This window comes from Falco punctatus (genome assembly GCF_963210335.1).
Source record: "Falco punctatus genome assembly, chromosome: 2".
Classification (NCBI taxonomy): Eukaryota; Metazoa; Chordata; class Aves; order Falconiformes; family Falconidae; genus Falco; species Falco punctatus.
The window spans coordinates 69,461,026-69,481,064 of NC_137581.1; the positions used below are offsets into that span (position 1 = coordinate 69,461,026).

Genomic DNA, 20,039 nt, shown 5'->3' on the forward strand with positions numbered 1-20,039 from the left:
ATCACATAAAAATCCTCTTTCTGAGAGAAATTCTTTATCCTGCCTGTGCTTCTTCACTTACTGGGGAAGATAAAATAAAACTTACTTTTTAGGTAATCTGATGAGGCAGAATCCGTCATAAGCATACAAGAAGATAACATCTTATAAATTTCTGAATGTTCTTGTTCTGGAAGGAAATTTAACAAATTCTGATCCAAGACATCGCACTGTAAAGAAAAAGATCCTTTGAGAAAAATAGAAATATCACGACGAGCAACACTTGCAGAGATGCACAGCAATGTGGATAAAAAGCCTGTGGCAGTTGACAGGACTTTTCCCCCCACTGATTTCCTGGGACCCTAAAACAGGGGGGAAACTGCTGGGCAAACAGAGCGGTCGCTTGTCTGTGGGCTGGTTCTCAGCTTAATTCTCAGCGCTCAGCGAGGCTCCCCTAAATTTTCTCAGAGACCATCAGATGTATTGGGTATGTTGGTACAGTTAAATGATGAGACTCAAGAGTGAGCTGGGAAACGGGAGCCTGGCTCCCCGTACTGCTTGCTACCTCCATCCACAGGCCTGTTGTGCTACTCACTGGAGCTTGCTCGCTCCCTGGAAAACCCTGACTAGTGGGAGCAGTGGGGATGGAAGTCACCTTGGGTCACTGGCTGCAAGAGCCAGGTCAGTCCCGGATCCAGCAGCTCCCTGGGGGAGCTGCTCAGGTCCTGGGAAGTGCCCTCAGGGCGGCAGCCGTTGCTCCCCCTTCCTGCTTCCTGGCGGGTGGGAGCAGGGAGAAGGGCAGTCCCCAGTCTAGGCATTGCTTTGCAGCAGCAGTAGTTAGTCCCTGGGGAGAGGGACTTCATGGGGCCACCAGCACAAGCCCTCTGGCCAGCCATGGGCTGAATGCCTGGGCATCTGCAGCCCCATGGCACAAACCTGAAATCCATCTGAGATCTAGGTACTGAGATTTGGGAACAGAAAGAGGAGAGGGATTTGTGCAAAAGACCATGACTATCCCAAGGTGGATATCCAAGGTGGAGAAGATCATTGAGTCCAACCATTAACCTAGAACTGCCAAGTCCACCACTAAACCATGTCCCTATCCCAAGGTGGAGAAGACAAAGAAACATAGAATCACAGAATCATTTAGGTTAGAAAACACCTTTAAGACCATCGAGTCCAACCATTAACCTAGAACTGCCAAGTCCACCATGAAACCATGTCCCTAAGTGCCACATCTAAAGAGTCTGTCACAGGGTTGCCAAGAGAAAGATCTCACTTGTGTTCAGCATGGTGACTAATGCTAGAAGAGCACGTCTGAAAGGAAGTCCTGAGATAAAGTGACCCTCTAATGGCATTGACTTACATCCATCTCACTTGAGACTACCTCGGGCTGAGCTGGCACACTGACACAGCTTCGTGTGTCGTCAGAGCAGCTGCTATCAGGTTGCATAGTCATGTTGAAAATGTGTTAGCCCTGTATGAGACTGGCAAGTTATTAAGCATCATATTTTATTTATGTATTTACGTAAGATTGCGCTTTGGTTTCCCTCTGCTTTCTACCCACGCCTGCTGTTCTGTGTGGAATTCCTGTTTAGAATAGTTAAATGCATTGAGTGTACTTCGAAAATCAGAGTGCTACGTTTTACATGCTGATCTTGATGCAATAGTACATCACTTTAGATTATTCAGTCATAAGTATTTATTACATATGCTTGTTACTTGACTATCCCTTTTGTGAAGAATACTTGAAAATTATTTTTGTGACTTTAGTGTAGATCTTATTAATATCCATCCTACTGATGCAGTACGTGATTAATATTTTTATATATGTATAAATGCATATATACGTACATTGTTTGTCATGTAGATATATGTATAAATACACAGTTACATGTATTTATATCATGTATATATTTGTTTTATACACACATATATCTCTATACACACATTATATTTCTATTTATATTTACACAAAATATAGTATATTGTTCACGTAATTTTGGGCATATGAAGAAAGAGCACATGATGGGAAACTGCGGTGGCAACTCCTGTTCAAGGCTCAGAGAAGTAATATTTCCTGCTCATTCCCTTTCCACCTCTCAATGGTAGATAAAGATACTTATCCACCAGTTTCAGTTAAGTCTCACGGAGGTTAATTAATCTCCCATCCACTCAGCAGTAACTGCAGGAGGAGTAGATGTGAGCTGGCACCACTTTTCAAACTCACTATTGCTTCTTCAGCGACCTGAGGATATACCACCTTTTGTCTCTTTACTGTGAACAACCCCTGATTCAAAACCTGTATCAGTTCTGCAGTGTCGTTTCTGTTTAAGGTGTTGACTGCAGAGGCCTGTGACTACACCTGCAGCTGGAGTTGCAAGAGACTTTTTTTGTTCCACACACCCCTCAGAGCAACCTCCTGCCCTGAGCACCAGCTACTAATTGATTTGCAAGCCCTGGCATTTATGTCTGTTGCTGCCATCATGTGCCATATCTGGAATTTAATGTTTGGTTTGCATCATTGCTGTTAGGAAATGCCCACTTATTTTTAACGAGTTAGAAAAAAATGATAAGCTATCTACTTCTTACTGTGTTTCACAACCCTTGCCTCCTGCAGGTTAGGCACATCTGTAAAGCGGCTCATGGAACAGAATTTCTGGCTCTTGTATGTATCAAGACTCCAACAATATTCTTGGATCAATATGTCAATCAAGAATATATTGACAGGTCAAATAGAGAGAAGCGAGCAAATATTCCACAGTCTTGCTGGAGCTGTAGGAAATGCCAAGCAAGCTATTCAGAGCTAATTCTGCACCAGATCCAAAGAGCAGACATCTGGTGCCACGGCAAAACGGTGTCTGGAGAGATGGACAAAATTTGATCACCACAGACCAAAATGCATCAGTTGGAAGAAAACAGTTTGCACTTTGTCTAATCATTCTAATTATTTGGCAGCAGGCAGTTCTGCCCCGCTGGCAGACACAGCCACAAAGCATTGGTGAATGAGGCCGGCAAAGCAGATAAAAGATAAATATGAACTATGTTAATACATATTTATGCTGCTAAGCTTGGAATCTACTCTGCGCTTTTGAATCTATGTATCTTGTAGAGGAATTGTAGAGGAATGAAGGCAGGTGAATTAACATTGATAACATACAGCTGTGGGCTGTCTTCAGGGGCGGTGGGTTGGCTGATGTGGATAAGGTGCAGCTGTGGCTGGTTCTGTTAAGTAGTTAAATAGCTCTAAGGGGTATGGAAAGGGACAGTGGATGAAGAGAGACCTGGAAGAAGCAGAGGGAGAAGAGAGCATGCCCTAGATGTAGGAGAGGCCCCAGGAGAAGAAGGGGTCCTGGAGGCAGATGCAGCAGAGGCAAGAAGTGGGTGGATTGGCCTGAAGAGGATGGAGAAACAGCATGGACAGTAGATGAACTTTTGAAACCTTGTGGGGGGGTTGATGGCTGTGTCAGGGCAAGGTGTGGGAACTACTTGTTGAAGTTAACCTGGTATGGGATGGTAAAAGCCTTGTTGCAGCTGGCTAGTTTAGCTAGTGCTATGGCATCTTGCTAATGGAAACTTCTATTTACCCCTGATAGCTATGGCAGGCAAAGAAAACACTTTTGTGTACATGGATGCTGGTCTGTTCTGAATACAATACACCAAGTTCTGCAATCATTTGGTGCGTAGCTAAAATATCTGTGGTTTCAGAGAAACAGCTGTACTCTCAAATGCAGCACCTTCCTCACTGTTCATTGCTTCTGGGGGGAGCTGGGTGGAGAAGAAATATGATGAGCTATTCCTGCTGCAGGGAAAAAAAAATGCAGGGGAAGGGAGCAGGCATGATCACTGCAGGAATGGGAAGGTGAAGAGCTGCAAATGTGACAGGCGTCTTTCACATCAACACAAAAAATATAGCTCTTCTCTCATGTGCTGGGATCAACCTGCATCACTCTGTATCCTGCATTGATGCCCATTGCTGCCCTGCAATAGCAACACAGCACACGGAGCTTTTGTATGTTGTACAGTTGCTTTGTTGTGGATTTTCCCACCCTGACCCAACACAGCAAAGCAGCTGCCTGAGCTTTGTTGGGTAGGAAAAGACCCCCTCCCAGGAGCAGCTCAGCCCTGCCAGGGACCTCCTGCCTTTGCATAACTGCTTCCCCACCAGCCCTTGTGGACTGTCACATGGGCAGGTGCTGAGCACAGACCCCTTGGTTACAGGACTAAAGGTGGGTGAGATGGACACCAACTCTTCCAGATGTGAGCAGGTACAGCACCTTCTGCCTGAGTCTGTGGACAGGCAGCGTCTGTGGCAAAGCTGTACCCCCTCCTCTAGGTTGGAAATACCCGGCTGCCTGTCTTTAACTGTTGCACTCAGCAAAACAGGTAAGAAGGACAGGGAGGACCCTCCTCCAGAGACTGCGTAGTCCTGGGGTGAGAGGGTCTGACTGGCAAATGCTGTGAGTTGTGCCCAGTTTTCCTGGAGGTCACTTCAGCGACAGTAAATCTTACCATGTGAGCTAAACCTCTCTACATCAACTGACCCTGAGAGTAGCCTCCGTATCTTGTAAAAACAAACTGTTTGGAATTACAACAGGGGAAACTTGTGTTTGAAATTGCTCTGTAGAACTTAGGGAAGCTGTATTAAAGAGATTCGGATATATTTGTTCTCAGCACCGGAGTCCTTCATGACTTTAATGAAAGAAAAAGCATCAGATTTCTTCATAGGGGCCCTCAGAGAGTCCTGCTTTGCGTTCTGCCCAGTTTTGCTTTCCTTTCAGTACTCGAAGCAGAAGATTTGCAGAGTGTTCCCCCCGCAGTCGCAGAGGAAAAAGAATTGGTATTTGTCCCTCAAACAGTGACTGAACTTAGCTTATAAATAGATCCTGGAGGTAAACAAAACAAGCCACACAGACTTTCCAAATAGCACTCTGATCAGTTTTAAAACGTAAAAAGACATATGGAAAGGGCAGCATGGGACTAAAATACGCCGTTTACACCTAGCTGCACGTTCAGCTGTCCCCTGTCTGTGGCTGTAGTGATTTGCCAACCTTGGGCAGGCAGAAGCCCTTATTGCTTGCTTAGTTGCAGCCTCTGGGATGCACCCAGTTGTTAACCATTATCACTCCATCAGCTCTGAGAAGGTCTGTGGGAGCTCCTGCTCCACCTCTAGCCTTGGCAGAGTGGTCCCTGTCTTGGGCTGCTGTGGGCTGCTTCTGTGTGAATAAAAAATAACGCCTGTCTTTGTCCTTGTTTTGGGTTGGATACTGGGCAAGATTATCACACAAGGCATGACTTTGGGAGGGAAAACCGATTTAGTGTCTGATGATCCAGCTCAGGAATTATGAACCTGAATACATCCATGTTCATCCAAGGTTAAGGTTTAATGCACAGGGTCTGAAATGTGTGTTCCTGAAGAGCAGTACTTTCCTGCAGCAGATCAACCATTTCCACTAAGAATCAGTATTTGCAAGGGATAGCAACGAAACCCCTAAACCATGAAAGACAAGGAAATTCCATGGAAATCAGTAAGTGTATGAAGACTCAACGGCCCGCATGCAGGACAGGGCTCTCTCTGCCTTTGAAGTGAAGATAAATGTTAGAAAATAGTCAACTACTGTTTTTCTCAACCGCTGAGGATTAAAGAAAGCTGAAATAGATAGATTCAGTTCAATCTGTTGTTGCATAGCAATATTCTGGCATTTACCAGGAGCTGCTGCCTTTCATCAAGTTCCTTTCGCCTCAGAAGAAAATAATTTTTGTTCATATTACAGCAAAATAGTGTGTATGAAATACATTTGTCTGGGTGGAAATCATAATATGTATTTGGTGACGAAGTAAACAAGAGGAAAAGAATTGTAATTTTCCTAAGAACGTGGCGGGGGGTGGTGGTGGTGGTACAATAATGATTTGGCAGCTATTTTTTTCTCCTGGGCATGTCTTTATTTCAGACCAAGCTACTAAAAACGAATGTGAGGATTAATCCTTAATTATTGTGCCGTTTCTCCTAGAGCAGCCTTAGCAACAGGAGCGGGGTTCGGAGCAGTCCCTCTTCCCTGCTCTTCCAGTGTCTCCCACAGCAAGACCCAGCAGCCCACAGACAGAACAAGCTGTATGTGCCGGACCTGAGCGCCAAGCGCTGGCTCCACCAGCACCTCCTGTGGGCAGGGTGTGCTCCCCTCAGGAAAGCACAGCTGAGCTGTGGGGTCAGCTCAGCAGCAGCCCTTGGCTAACTCTGAATTCAATGAGGTTTTTGTCCTTTACCTCCCTGGGAGCAGAATAAGGCCCTTAACAAGCTCCTCGCCGAGCTGCCAGTGGCACTGGTGCTATTCTCTGCTAGCTTAGAAATCAGAGATGGAAAAGATCAGCCAGGTCACCCTGTCCCTCCCCTAGCCAGAGTATTCCCGCAGAGCTTTTCCCATTCAAGTCGAAGTGCCTCATAGCAACGAAAACCTGAAGGGTATGAATCAGACAGAGAGAGAACAGAGCTGATCAAAAGCAGCTGGCCAGCATAACGCAGGGACAAACCCCCTCACCGCATTTTGGTGAAAACACCATTCACACAAGCCACCCGCACCCTTTTACATCTGTTCCTAAAAATGCAGGTCCCAATCCTACAATGTGTAGTAGAAAAGCCAATACCAGAATTACTTACCGGTAGATGCCCTAGGAGAGGTGTGATGCTGTCAGACACATAGATAATGCTTCCACCTGTGGTCACTGCTATAATGAAGCCATCTAATGCCTAAGGAAAACAGACAAGTGGAGAGTGCTTTGATAGGAACAAGTGGTGTAAACAGGGAGTCTCATCGCACGTTGATGAAAACAGTTTGACTTCAGCACCATATTGTTATCGAGTTGTAGGAATGTTATCTCGAGTTGCAGAACAGTAATTCTCTGATTTTACAGTCTGATTTAACTTTTACAACACTCTTTGTAGTCTAGTAAAACCTACTATTGAAGCAACAAAGGGCTCACAGGAACATTTCATGTCTCAGTTTTTAAATTAATCACACATTTTAATAATGCAAAATGACTAAGACTGGATCCCTTGGAAGTTATTAAAATGAACATTTGAGCTCTGTGTAAATATCAAAGGACGATGAAAGGATGCAGTCCTATCTCAAAATGGTACTTCTCTGCAAAACCCATAAATCTCAGTTTGTATTAATGTAATGTTGTATATTACTGGGCTTTCGTGTAAGTAAAAGCAATGCAAATGATCAAATAATCCTTAGCCTGACTTTCAATTGAGTGATTTATTTTAAAGTTCATGGTATTGGATTACTTATTCCAAGAGAAATTCACCCTTCTGCAAAGTTTCTTCCTCACTTCAGTCCCACCTTGCAGCAAGCCCCTTCACTCCTAAGACTGAAAGCGAATGTCAGCCTTACCCCCGTCCTCCCCACAGGAGCAATTTCACCTTCAAAATTAATTTCTTCTTTAGTCTGAGCTGCAAGGTTGTGAGCTAAATGTTGTTCAAAGTTAATCTAGGTAGATATCCAGAATTAAAGCAAACCACTCTGAGCAGACCTCCTGCCCCCCCCGCCCCCCCCCCCCCAAAAAAAAAAAAAATAAAATTAAGACTCAATACTTGGTGCTCAGAGACTACATTAAAACCTTCCTGTTGCAATTAAGGAGTCACTGGTGGAGCTCCCCGTGCTTTCAAGTGGAGCAGGTCTGGATCCTTCCTGTCTGTGCATCGGGGTTCCGGGGTCAGTGTAGCCTGCAGTACGTGAGCAATATGGGCACTGCAAGCATGACTGTGTCAGAGCAGATTCAGCTATACTCTCTGGCAGCAATACCTGTTCAGCAGACAGGTGTACTGCAAACGGCCTGATCAGGGTGCCACGGTATTACAAAACCTCACTGCAAACCCAGGCATGCCTCCAAGGCAGACTAGCAGTTGATTCTGTGAGCTGCAGCACATCCTTCCCCCCTGCTGACTTCAATAAGGGAAAGAATTCTGAGAATACTGGAAAATGCTAATTGTTGGTTTTTTTTTTAAAAAAAGAAAACACAAAGCCTTGAATAAAGACACAAACATATGCTCCTTTTTCCAGAGAATGCTGAGCACCCACAACTATTTAAGTCAATGGGAATCTGCTGGTGCTACAGTCCTTTGAAAAGCAGGTCAATAACTTATACCCCAGTAGAAAAGCGTGTGTTTAACATCTCTGAAAACCCTCCAGCTGCTATAGTTAGTTTGATTTTGTTAATCTAAGTGCAGAGAATAGTTTTTCTTTAGTGTAGTACATTCAAGCTGTTTTCTAAAAAAGCATGATAGCTGTTAACCTGTAGAAGAGAGCAGTGGTTTTACAAGGCAGCTGTACTGTGCCTATTATTATGGTGAAGGCTGTTGGGTTTTTATTAAATCAAGTCCTTATTTCATATCCAATGCAAACTATACAAAGAATTTTGTGGTAAAATCAAGTTAATGTATGCATGCGTAATTCTGTTTTTATTTACTCCCAACTGATCCCTCCAACACTAAGAGACCATATCCCTTTTCAAAGATTTCACTAGCAGTCCTAGATGGACAAACAGAGCCTAATCCCTACTCTTATGTAATTTGATGACAGCTTTTTCAATGGGGTAAGAAAAGGCCATTTTCAGGAAAGCTGATGTATTACTGCAGTCAATTATGCTCTGATTCTTTTGAATCAATGCTTGAAAAAAAACCTTCCCATCTTTTAATAACAGGATGGGAAAAACTTCAGGCAGTCTTGCCCAAATGTTAATAAAATAAGATTAGTAGTAAGGCAAAGAAGCAGAGAATGATGAACAACTGGCTCAACAGGACATCCCAATACCCAATGTTGTCTTGAAGGGCATGGAAAATTAGAGTAGCAAGAAGGTGATTTATAAGCTGGGAAACTAAAATCAATTGTTTAAGATTGTGTGGCATACAAGTAGAATCAACAAAGGCCCAGCCAGTCAAGACAATTGCCAATTTATTGCTATCTGAGGGAAATATTTCAGTGCAGGCTGAAGGAGTTACGTATGTAAAGTTCCTGTGCACTGAGGTAGGAATGGGCGGCCGTCAGTGCAGTGGGAGCAAAGCCTCACTTAACACTGGGCCAGGGGAGTCTCATCACAACAAACTGCAACAGCCAAGGGACTGCCACCCCCTGGGCGCCAGCAACGTGCCCCAGCTTTGTGCCACTCCTTGGTGGGTCAAGCTGCTTCCCAGTATCCCTCCCTGCTTGCTGCCAGAGCCTGAATCGTGCCCCACAGTCACATCATTTGTGGGAGGAGGAGGACACTGTGGGGCCATGCAACCTCCATGTGTTTAGTACGGGAGAAGATCCTTGCTAAAGAAGGTTCTAGTTGTTACTGAGAGAGAAAAATACATTTTAGCAGCTCATTTGCATTTCATCTCAAACCTATATAAACGACATTGAGTCACCTCCCTTTAAATCCCAGCTAGCATTAAAAGCATCTATGGTATAATTTAAAGGTGATTTAAAAACTATCATTGCAAAATAACCCTGCTCCCTGTTAGAATAAGAAGTGTTTGATAAGGCCTTGAAAATCATTAGAGTGGAAGTATTAACTGTATCAAACCAAGAGGAGCTGTCAGGTTTTATCTGCTCGTACAGCACCTAGCACTAGAGGGACGTGGCACCGTTGCCTTTTAGGTGATAGTCTTGCATAAATATTAGGTAATAATAATGACTTCCAAGAACAGGAGAAAAACTGCCACGTGCCCTTTTCCTCACCTCTGTTTGTAAAAATAAAATGCAACCTGTGATTTGAATCTCTCCCCTGGATTGCATTTCTTGGGAGTCCCTGTGCAGCTTTGCAGGCTGTGGCAGCATACAGTGCAACAGCATCGTCCAGAGTGAAAAGCAACATGTGGGGACTATGTCTCAGTGACCAGCTCTGCCTGATGGTCAGCTACAGCAGTACTTGAAACCTCCCCTTTTGGAACTGCAGATAACATTTTATTGTAGATGCATGAGTATTTCCATGACTGCTAGACAATATTAGAAAGGTATATATGCATGCTCACCTCCAACATCAACTGGGTGAATTCTTCATTGCTGAGAAATGAAGGCTTCCAGTCCTGCTGAATTTCAGAGATCTCCGTCTGTGCTGAGACTTCTAAACAAACAAAACATTTCAGGTTTTTAAATTCAAAGAAACTTTTTTCCTGCAAGACTATATATGAGTTGCTACAAAAAGAGAGAAATTGCCTTTATATTCAAAAATTGCATTTTTTAAGCATGGGGTTTGCATACAGAGTCAGTAATCACTATCTGAACTGGGCCCAATCCTGAAATGTTTTCCTCATTTTTAACTCAGCTCAACTTGAACTGACTTCAGGGGCATAGCGATCGGCCTCAAGCAGCATTACTGGGGTATTGATGAAAAGATAAAACCACTTTGCATTAAATGAATATCAAGGCAAGGCTTAGTATGTGTCAAATAGATATTTACAATTTACAGCTTCAAAATTAGGCTTCCAGAGAGCTAGGGTTCAGCCTACAGCTTCTGTGCCCAACAGGGAGCAGCAAGAGAACTCCTTCAGAGGAGCCCCGAGGGGCTGTGACCCCAAAGAGCAGAGCTATTGCTCTATTCTCCAAAACACGAGTGAGACCTGAGCATTTGCAGCAGCCTTACACTGGTGCTGCTGCCCTTGCTCTCTCCCGTGCTCGCTGCCAGCCCCCTGTTGCAGGGCAGCCCAGGAAAGGGAACGGAGCACCAGCATCTCACCCCGAAACTTGTCTGGAGGAGAGGGTCAGTCCCTGAAACACCTGCAGCAGCCTGGGGATGCTCACTCCCCAAGGACTTTCCGTGGAGGGGTGCAGGCACGCTGGTGTAACAAGTCACAGCTTCACACTGCAACTGGGGACTGTGCTGGGGACAGCTGGATGTGCACCCCGGTGAGCCGTTTCCTTGGAAAAACAGCCACTCACATCAGCTCTACCTGAGTCAGACAGGGTTACGGGAGGCTGATCTTATAATTCAGAGAGACTTCAGCTGGTTTTGTTTGCTGCTCGCTCCACTGGTCTGAGCGCTCCCTCATTCAGCTCTAGTAGTGAGAGGATGCTGAACGCAGCCCGTCTTCTCTTGGCACTGCCTGCTAATTAATCCTATTGATTAACACTTCCAGAGCATGTAATACCCAACACTCCCTATTCAGAGCACACAGGCAAACTGGCCAGAGAAATGCAAAAGGCTAAATGATATTAAAGACAGTAAATTTTTACCAGTGCCTGTACATATTGTTGCCTAGAAAGAAATCAAAGCCTCCATTCAGGCTTTATTAATGGAGATGCAGCCCTGTGCTTCTACCAGCTCGTTCAACTCACTTTCTGCACTGCTGGGGGCTGTCACTGATAGCACGGCGGCTCTCCACAGCCCCCATGGTCTTACACAAAACCAGATAAGGAAAAAGAGAGATCAGCCTGTTAGATTTTTATTATATAGTTTCAGAATATAGGATACTTCCAGCAGATGCATAGCTTGGAAAAGCTTGTGTACACAAACCAGCAACAGTTAGAAGAATTATTTGAGATTTGGGAGATTCTGTGCTTTATAAAGAATGAGGCAGTTTATGAAGAAAAAAGTCTGAAAAATGACCTCCTCCTCCGTTACGACTAAAATCTTGGTTTAGCCTACTAAATGAAAAGGAAATACGATTGAATAAACCAGATCCAAAGTATGCTGAAGATAATCAACATTTTTAAACACTGATGCTTTGTATTATATTGTGGGACAACTAATCTAGTTTAAAAATAGATAACATTTGCTTTTTTTAGCAAGTGCACGAAAACCAGTCACAGTTTGACCCAATTGCTGTGGAAGGATTTGTGACTGTTGGCTTTCTTATACTGAGTTGTTCTTCCAGAAATGAAGTGCTTTTCGGAGTAAATTATTTGGGCTATCAGCTACACTTATCTACACTTATTCAAATCTCATGTGATTGTTCTTTGCTTGGCTTTATAATTGAGCATATTCACATCCTCCTTTACTCTGCCTTGGGCAGCTAAAAAAAAAAAAAAAAAAAGAGATATGTTATTACTGTCATTTTTTAATAGGTATACACAATTATTAAACTTTGAGGTGTCCTGGTCTTGCCCTCCTGTATGAAATCATCTTGTCTGTGGCAGAAATTCATTTAAAGGAGAAACTGCGCTCTAACAACAGAACCACTGTAATTATTTCGTCTATAAGTTTGACATTTGTGACTCTGTCATGTTGGGAGTCATGATATGAGAGTTTTTATGGTCTTTTCTGTTTCACCTAGAGTTCTCCAGGGAGTGTGGGCAGGAGGTATGGGATGAGCAAAGGCGAGCCGAGTGATGTGGTACATCAGCTCAGAAGACCCATTTCTGCTTTGTAGGACCAGGGGCATTCCCCATGGTTATCCACTGAAGCCTCTTCCTCACAGGGGCAGAGCAGAAGAGCCCCATTTTAAATTAGTGCCCTGATTTTTAAGGGATTTATAAGGGAGAAGCATTTCAATTGTCTGCTGCTGACGGATGTCTGTGCATCAGGGAGCCCACAGGGCTCTGACAGAGCCCACTGACTAGAAACTAGACCGACCAGACTAGATCAGCAGGGTCAGAAATCTCCTCTGCCCTCTGTAAGGATACATTTCTAAGGGATTTAACTGTCACTTCTGTGTGCATTTTAAAAAATAAACTCCCAGCTTTCCGAAGCTGAACTTTACTATTGCAACTGCACGCTGTGCAAATGTGACGTAGCTTCTGCTTGTGCGAACTGGGTGATGCACGTCAGCTATCTGTGGATGTAATTTGCTGAAGCTGACTTCAAGAACTGGGGCCTTTTCTGGTCTGAGTTTTCGGCTCACCGTGGAAAATTGAGTCCTACACAGTCCACTGTGTAGCAGGGGGGCTGAACAGATTGCTTCTCTGCATTTTTCTGCAGAGGAGCTGGAGCAAATGCTTTGTTCTTCTGCTCAGAATATTGCAGATTTCAAGGAAGAGAGTCTTCCCTCTGGCCCCAAATCTCTCTTGTTCAAATCATCTCTCTTCTTCATGTGTGCTGCAGGGCACTGCTGCCCTCCTTCCCTTGGTTCCTGCCTTCTGCCCCCTTCTCTAGTAGGTTGAGAGACAACCTCAACTAAAGAGCAGCTGCGGAGACGGATTTGGGCAGCACAGTGCCTGTAAATGATCTTTTTTGATGAGACAGAAAAAAAATAGCTTATGTTGGCACTTTTAGGCCCCTTGAGCCATTCTGATGATCACTGAAGGAAACAGGATATTGTAGTAACCATCTGGCAAATGTATGAAGAGCTGCAGTAAATCTTACCATTGTGTTTCTGCAGAAAGCCAATGACTTTTTCCAGCACAGTAGTTTTGTCCATTTTGCGAGTGTTGCCTGGAAGCATGGAGCTGAGCTCTTTGATGAGAACATTGAACTGATTGCGCCTCTTCTTCTCCGACTTGTTACGCGAAGCCCTGTAGATAAGAGGGGAAAAAAAAAGATGAGCAGACCAAGAGGAAAAAACCATCATGTACCTGCTATTTCCAATGTATACACATAGAAATTAGCTTGCTGTGTGCCTCAGCATGTGAAGATTGACACTGTCAGTAAAATCATTCACAAACAAGAAGTAACAATAACTGTAAAATCATCCATAAGGAAGAGTGGGAACTAGTAAAACTATGGGTCATACCCACTTGTGCAGTCCCAACAGGACAGAGGGACCCCAGTCCTGCAGCTCGGCCATTGCGCTGGGGCTGGGTCCACCTGGAGGGACCTGCCCACTTTGGCTACCTCTGGCTACCTTAAGTCTGGCTCAGAGAGAAGAATTGGGCTGTTGTCTTCCAGTCATTAAGATCAGGGACCTGAGCAGAGGTTGCTGCAGCTCCAGTCTAGTTCACATCCCACCTGGGTTAGTCTCCTTTCCAAGGTGACAAGGGCAAGCAGGAGGGAGGGCATCATCATGCCTCATCCCAGCATGAACTGGGTCTGTAGCTGGGACGTGTTCCCAGACCTGGGGGCTCAGAAATGCTGGCAGGGGGCTCCTGCTTGCCCTTAATCTCTGTGTGCCACTGGGCAAATTGCTTAAGGTCACAATGCCCCAACTCTTTAGATGTAAAATGGAGACTCTGCAGCTTTCTTTGCCAACCTTCTCTGTTCAGCTTGCAGACTCCTCAGAGACAGCCTGCTTCTACTACTGTGTTTGAAGAGCTTATAGGAAGAAAGGACCCGATTTCATTTCAGGTGTTTTGGTACCACCATAATACTGTCATTAAGGCTGTTTATAATCTTCTCGGCTTGTGCACTTTGATTTTTTAAATTATATGTCAACCTATACATGAGCAAGTGTTTTCTGAATCGTTCCCATGAATATGACAATCATTCTAATTGGAGGCTATCACCTGGACTTCGGTAACCATGTGAAAATAGAAAGAAATATAACCCAGAAGATTTGTTTGCTCTTCTGAAAGGTCCTCAAGCAGACAAGATTTGCCTTGTTAATTACAGAAAGATCTAAAAATTTGGGTACATGTAAACAAGAAAGAAAAGCCAAGAGGTCGGTCCTCACTCTGTGTTTCTCGGTCCCAGCTAACGCTGCTGTTCCTCATATGCAGCTCTGGATGCACACTGCTGAAAATCAGAGCAGAGTTTAGCCCAGCATCTACGTCCCCTCCAAGGACCGGGACGGCAATAAATATTTTCAGCTGAGAAATCAGTGCAGAGGCTTCTGGATGTTACTACTGACAGAGGGGTAATTTTTGTTTGTCTTGCTCTCAACCCTGAACACACTTGGAGACACACTGGATAGAAGCCAACACTTGATTATTTTACAGCTTTGAACATAAGAGATTGGGTGGATACTGCCTGACTGATTTCAGCCTGTTCTTATTACAGTGCAAAAGGCTGTCAGAACAAGACGTGAAAAGCTCCAGCCTTATCCTATTGCCGTACAGTTCAAGGGGACATTAAGAACATCAATGTTTTACTTCCTCATAATTCAATCCTCAGTTCATTTCAACCTTAAAGGGTCTCAACTTCCCTGAAAATAAAATAAAACATCAACCATCTATAGGGAAAGTGTTGCTTTTCCCAACATAAAGATGCCTTGACAGATATATAAAGTATCTATTTTTAACACTTGATATTTTATTCAGAAAGGAAATTTAAAAACTGCTGTAATGAAAATAACTCTACCAAGATCTGAATCGATGATCACAGTAACATCTCAAAAAGGAAAAAAAAGAGAAAGAAACCTTCATAATTAGGTCGTCTAAACTGTCCCTGCACAGCTGTAAATGCTTTATTCAGTCCAGTTGTAAATGTCTTAAATCATGTAGTTTTCATCACTTCCCTTGAAAGATTATTTCCTAGCCTTGTTTACTTCATTGCTAGGGCATATACTTTACAGTAAGCCAAAACAGTCTCTGTCTTAATTCCATACCATTCATCGCAGTTCTCCTCTTGCCTCACTACTCAAAAAAAAAAAAAAAAAAAAAAGCAGCACATCTAAGGGGAAGAAGGAGACACAGTATGAATAAAATCTGGATTTTTAGTGAATACAGCTAAAGGCAATGCAGGACAGCCTGGATTCAGAATGATCAAAATCACCATTTTAACACATGTTATAAACAGCCATTTTTATACTCTTACGTATTTGCTGCTTGTTGTCGTAAAGAGAGACTGATACTTGTTGACTAGTAGCCATTACATCTTGATGATTTTCAATGAGATGTGATTTTACACTAAATTTCATACTTCTTTTTGCTGTCCAGTGGGATATGTTATATATGCATCAAAGCAAGTAACCATACTGCATATCTTCGTTCAGATTTTTAAATTTACTTTTTATTGGAGTGGAAAATGGCAAGCAGCAGTCCTCATTTATTAGCGCTTTGCCGTGTTTCACTTCAAGCTGGTTTTAGCTGGAATTTGGAATTCAGCTGAATTGCAAAATAATAATTTTAAAATAATTTACTATTAAAGCAAACTAGAAGAAAAGCAGATAGAGGAAAAAAGTGCACAAAGTAAGCTTTTTGTTTAAAATTAATAAATCTACAAAACAAAACAAACCTCATCTAACATCAAAGAATTGAAAATGAAATCATGGTTCTGGTCTCCAGAACATCAGAAGACCTCAAGGAGGTCTTTGATGTTCCCAAGTGTGGTGCTGTCGTATCCACATTTCAGTCCTTGGGTCTTCAGAGTGAAGTAGTGCCTTGGGGAGTCGGATGATGCAGAGTGGGGCTCAAAATAACCAGCATCCTGAAGGAAGAGCTATACATTGTGGCCAAATACTGAACACTTGGCACATGGGTGGGAGTGCAGGTGCCTGTCCTTGGGAGAGGATGGAACCTCTTCTCATGTCTGTGTAATACAACCTGTATGTGCCTAATAAATCGCAGTAGACAGTGAATGGTCTGCGTGTGTGTCTCTAACCTGAGAAATCCAGGTCCTGGCTTGGGTCCATTCTCAAAGAGTTAAATTCAGAGATTTCCACTCTCACCTACTTTTAACATAGAAATGAAAGAAGAGGACAATTTTTTTGGCTTTTTCATCTGTTCTTGTGTTTCTCAGGACTGAGGGACCTAGTCCTTATACCGAACAGAAGAAAACAAAGAAAGAGTTTCACCTGTGGAATGGGACAGATGAAAAGTCCTCAGTTTTGAGGACACAACAACAAAAATGTTCAGCCAATGGCTTCTCCTAAGTTTGACTGTCTTTAAAGCTTTGGAAGAAAACCTATAGCTTTTACATGAATCTGAACGGCTTTAGTATAATGTGGTAACTTTAGACCTTCATGAAGCCTCTCATGACTCCAAACTTGATTTCAAATTTAGATTTATTTATAAAAAGCAAAATGTAGTTAAATTACAATTTAATGAAGCAATTTCCTTTTTTCATTTTCAAAGTTATCATTTTTTTATGCACCTTGATAGAGGCCTGCCCCAGGGTATGACAGAAATTCCTTCCAGGAACAAACAGCCTGCAAGTCATACCAGATGGTGATGACAATCGCTGATAGGGAGGATACGTGGTATCCTATTTTTTTCCTATATGCATTCATTTAATGCGTGGGTTTTTTTTTGAAAATAAAAAAAAGAATTAGCACACAAATAATCAGGCCTCGAGCACGTGAAGCAGCAATGCAAGGTGGGCTCCCTTCCCTGCTCCCCCTTCCCTGCCCCCAGGGCTCCGGGGCAGTGTGGCACCTGCCGCTGTCCTACACCCTCTCTGAAACGCCACCTCCTTGTGATGGGTGGGCAGCGGGAGGCATCCCCTCCCCGCACCCACCTGCGTGGTTGACAGAGGGCTGGGCAGAGCCATACCCCGCATGGGCCCTGCCCTGGGCACGAAGCCCCCTGTGAAGAGCAGCAGCCGCCATGGCGCCGGGGGCTGGCGGACCCCTGGCCTCAGCAGATCCCCCCTCACAGGGCTGAGGGGAGGCAGTCGCCAGCACGTTGCTCCCGGTAGCGAAGGCAGGCCTTCTGCAGCCTGAGCACGCACACATTAAGAGGAGGGAGCAAAGAAGAACAGTTGAGCTCGGCTGCAGCCTGTGCTGACCTATATTGGTGAGAAAAAGCTGCGGGGAGGAAAGAAGCGGAGAAGGAATCAAAAGAGATGAAACTGGATCAACTAGTTGTGCCTGGACTGGAAATACTCTCATTAGAGGAAACCAAGGGGAAAAATGTGGACAACCCATGGCTCCCTCTAAAGCAATTAAACTGCAGGCTGCGGTATTGATAACGCGTCCAGAAAAAAAAAAAAAAAAAACTCAAATGCTTCCAAACAGTTTTTCTGCAGATGCCAGTCAGATCTGGCAGTTATTAAGAGTTTTATTGCCACAGGTCGCCTGCCTTGAAACACACCCTTTCCCTCCCCACAAAGCATTCACAACAGTTTCCCACCAACCGGGACTTGGTGGTGGAGTGCAGAATGTATGTGAATAAAGGTTTGCGCCACTTTAAGGCTGACACAGCACTTCTCATGGTCTTTCTCTGCTCTGAAGGTAACTTCTAGGAGTTTTCATTACTGTGAGATAGGCATTACTGAATAAATGACCATCACAATAGGGAAAAACCCTCACTTTTGTAATTTTTTTTCTTTTGCAAAATGTATTTTGTAAAAAAATCTCACATTTTTATACACTTGAGAAGCTCAGATGATGTATTATAGCAGCAGGAGTACGTTGTTGGTTCTTCAGTTCTCGTGTTCTGCAGTAATGTGAAGAAAACAATCAATGCCTTGGCTTTTTTTACATTTTCCACAGGGAACATTGCTACATTATTTCCTTCTTACAGGGCAGCCAAGAATAGGAATCTGTGAGATGGCAGTTTTTCAAGTTGTGTTTGGCTGTATTTTACTCCCTCTCTCTTTGATTAATTGATTATGGATAAAACAGCTTCTGCAGCAACAAACAGTATCAAGCTCATCGCAAGTTAAATGGAGAGTTATGAAAGAAAAAGTGCTCACCTCTTTGCCCTGTCTTTCTCATCTTCATCCATTAGATTGTCTAAGCAGTTTTTTCTGTTGAAGGAATGCAAGAATGAATTGTCATTTCGTTAGCTCAACTTGCAGGTTAATCTCAGAGTCGCTCTATTTCATTTTAATAACAGAGTGATGATATCCAGGTCAGATAAATGTGTCAGCAGTGCTTTATGCCACAGTCCTTGATTTTAGGGAACATGCACTGTGGATAATGTTATTCCTGAGTGTCATGCTAGCCGCAGGGGCTCCAGCCAGGGATCAGGGTTCCCAGGCACAACACGATGCACCAGTACAGTACAAAAAAAGCCACTTCTAGGGGAATTTTTTTCCTGTGGAGGTTACTCTCTGCAAACTTGCAGGCTGGATGAACCCTGGGATCTGCCCAAGCTGAAAAGGCATTTTCAGCACCTCCGTGTTCCCCCCAAGACCATCCCCAGTGCAAGAGTCGGCATCACTGATGCCTCTGACTTCTCAGGTGGAGCTTCCTACTGGCAGGCTCTTCGTCCTCCGCTGTGGGCCCTGACCCGAAGGCAAAAGAGACAGTAGTAACTCTACCGAACTACACCCCAAATTCAAAGTGTCCTCATAAATCCCACCGCTGAAGCCACACTGTGAAAAAGCCCTCTCACAGCCCAGACAGTGCCTGCCTGGCGGTGCCGGCACCGAGCCCCAAGACTGCACCATCCTTCTTGCTGATCTTCACCAAAACATTGTGACCTGTCATCAGGTTTGTAGGCCAACTTCTCTGGCTGTTTGAGCTGTAAGGAGAAAGTACTCTGAGCACAAGATATTTTCATAAAGCCACAAAGTAAAAGGGGATAAATTAAATTTGTGTAGGCAAGGCGAAGGGAAAAATACAAGAGCAGCCCGGCTGAAGGCTGAGATCCTCCGAACCACGTGTCACCAGCTCACTGCCCACCCTCCTTCGCTTCATAGCCTTATGTGAGAGCGATGCTTGAGCTGTAACTGCTTCAGCCTGAGGAGGAAGGCCTGCCGCCTCTCACAGCACCTCATGCCCATGTCAGGCACAAAAGCCGCACGCTGCTGCATCCCACACAAATATTTGTCAAACTGGCAGCACAATGCCACTGCAAACACTGGATATTGTCAAAGCATCCTTTTCAAAGTCGTGGTGTAATGACAGGCAATGATAACTCATTTTCAAAAATCAATGCTTCTCATTTAATGAGTCCTCAACAAGTAAGGCATGAATAAAATTGGAAGCGGGAAGGAGGGAAATGAATTGCTAGGCATTATTTAAGCCCATGGTATTTTCCACATATGAGTCACACGGAAATTTGCCTGTTTAAAGAGCAATTTAGGAAAAAACAAGAGTAAAAACTTACTGATAGTAAGAAAGTGGATAAATTCCCTCCTTCTGCTATTAGTTCTCTTACAGCAATATTCCACCTGCTCATTACTCAACAGTTAGCTAAGAATATGAAACTACCCTGAAATTTTTTATCAAATACAAGAGTAATGAGGAATTAAAGCCACGGGTCACCGATTGGAGGGTAAAGCTACTGCTCCATGGCATTCAGCTTGTTGATGGAGGAGCATTAACAAGAAATATGATGGCTGAGGAACTGGCTTTTTTAGTCATAACTGGCAAACTTAAG

General features: G+C 43.8%; 1 protein-coding gene across 2 annotated transcripts in view; it reads right to left on the reverse strand.

The window, feature by feature from the left end:
- NPAS2 (neuronal PAS domain protein 2) overlaps positions 1-20,039 on the reverse strand; it is a 168,781-nt gene that overhangs the window by 36,458 nt on the left and 112,284 nt on the right. For both annotated transcript variants that reach the window (XM_080377286.1, XM_080377287.1), the window contains exons 2-6: positions 18,406-18,459; positions 13,261-13,409; positions 9,992-10,083; positions 6,632-6,721; positions 86-206 (exon numbers count right to left, since the gene is read on the reverse strand). In XM_080377286.1, the coding sequence (XP_080233412.1) occupies positions 86-206; positions 6,632-6,721; positions 9,992-10,083; positions 13,261-13,409; positions 18,406-18,459 (506 nt within the window). The remainder of the gene's footprint in view (positions 1-85; positions 207-6,631; positions 6,722-9,991; positions 10,084-13,260; positions 13,410-18,405; positions 18,460-20,039) is intronic.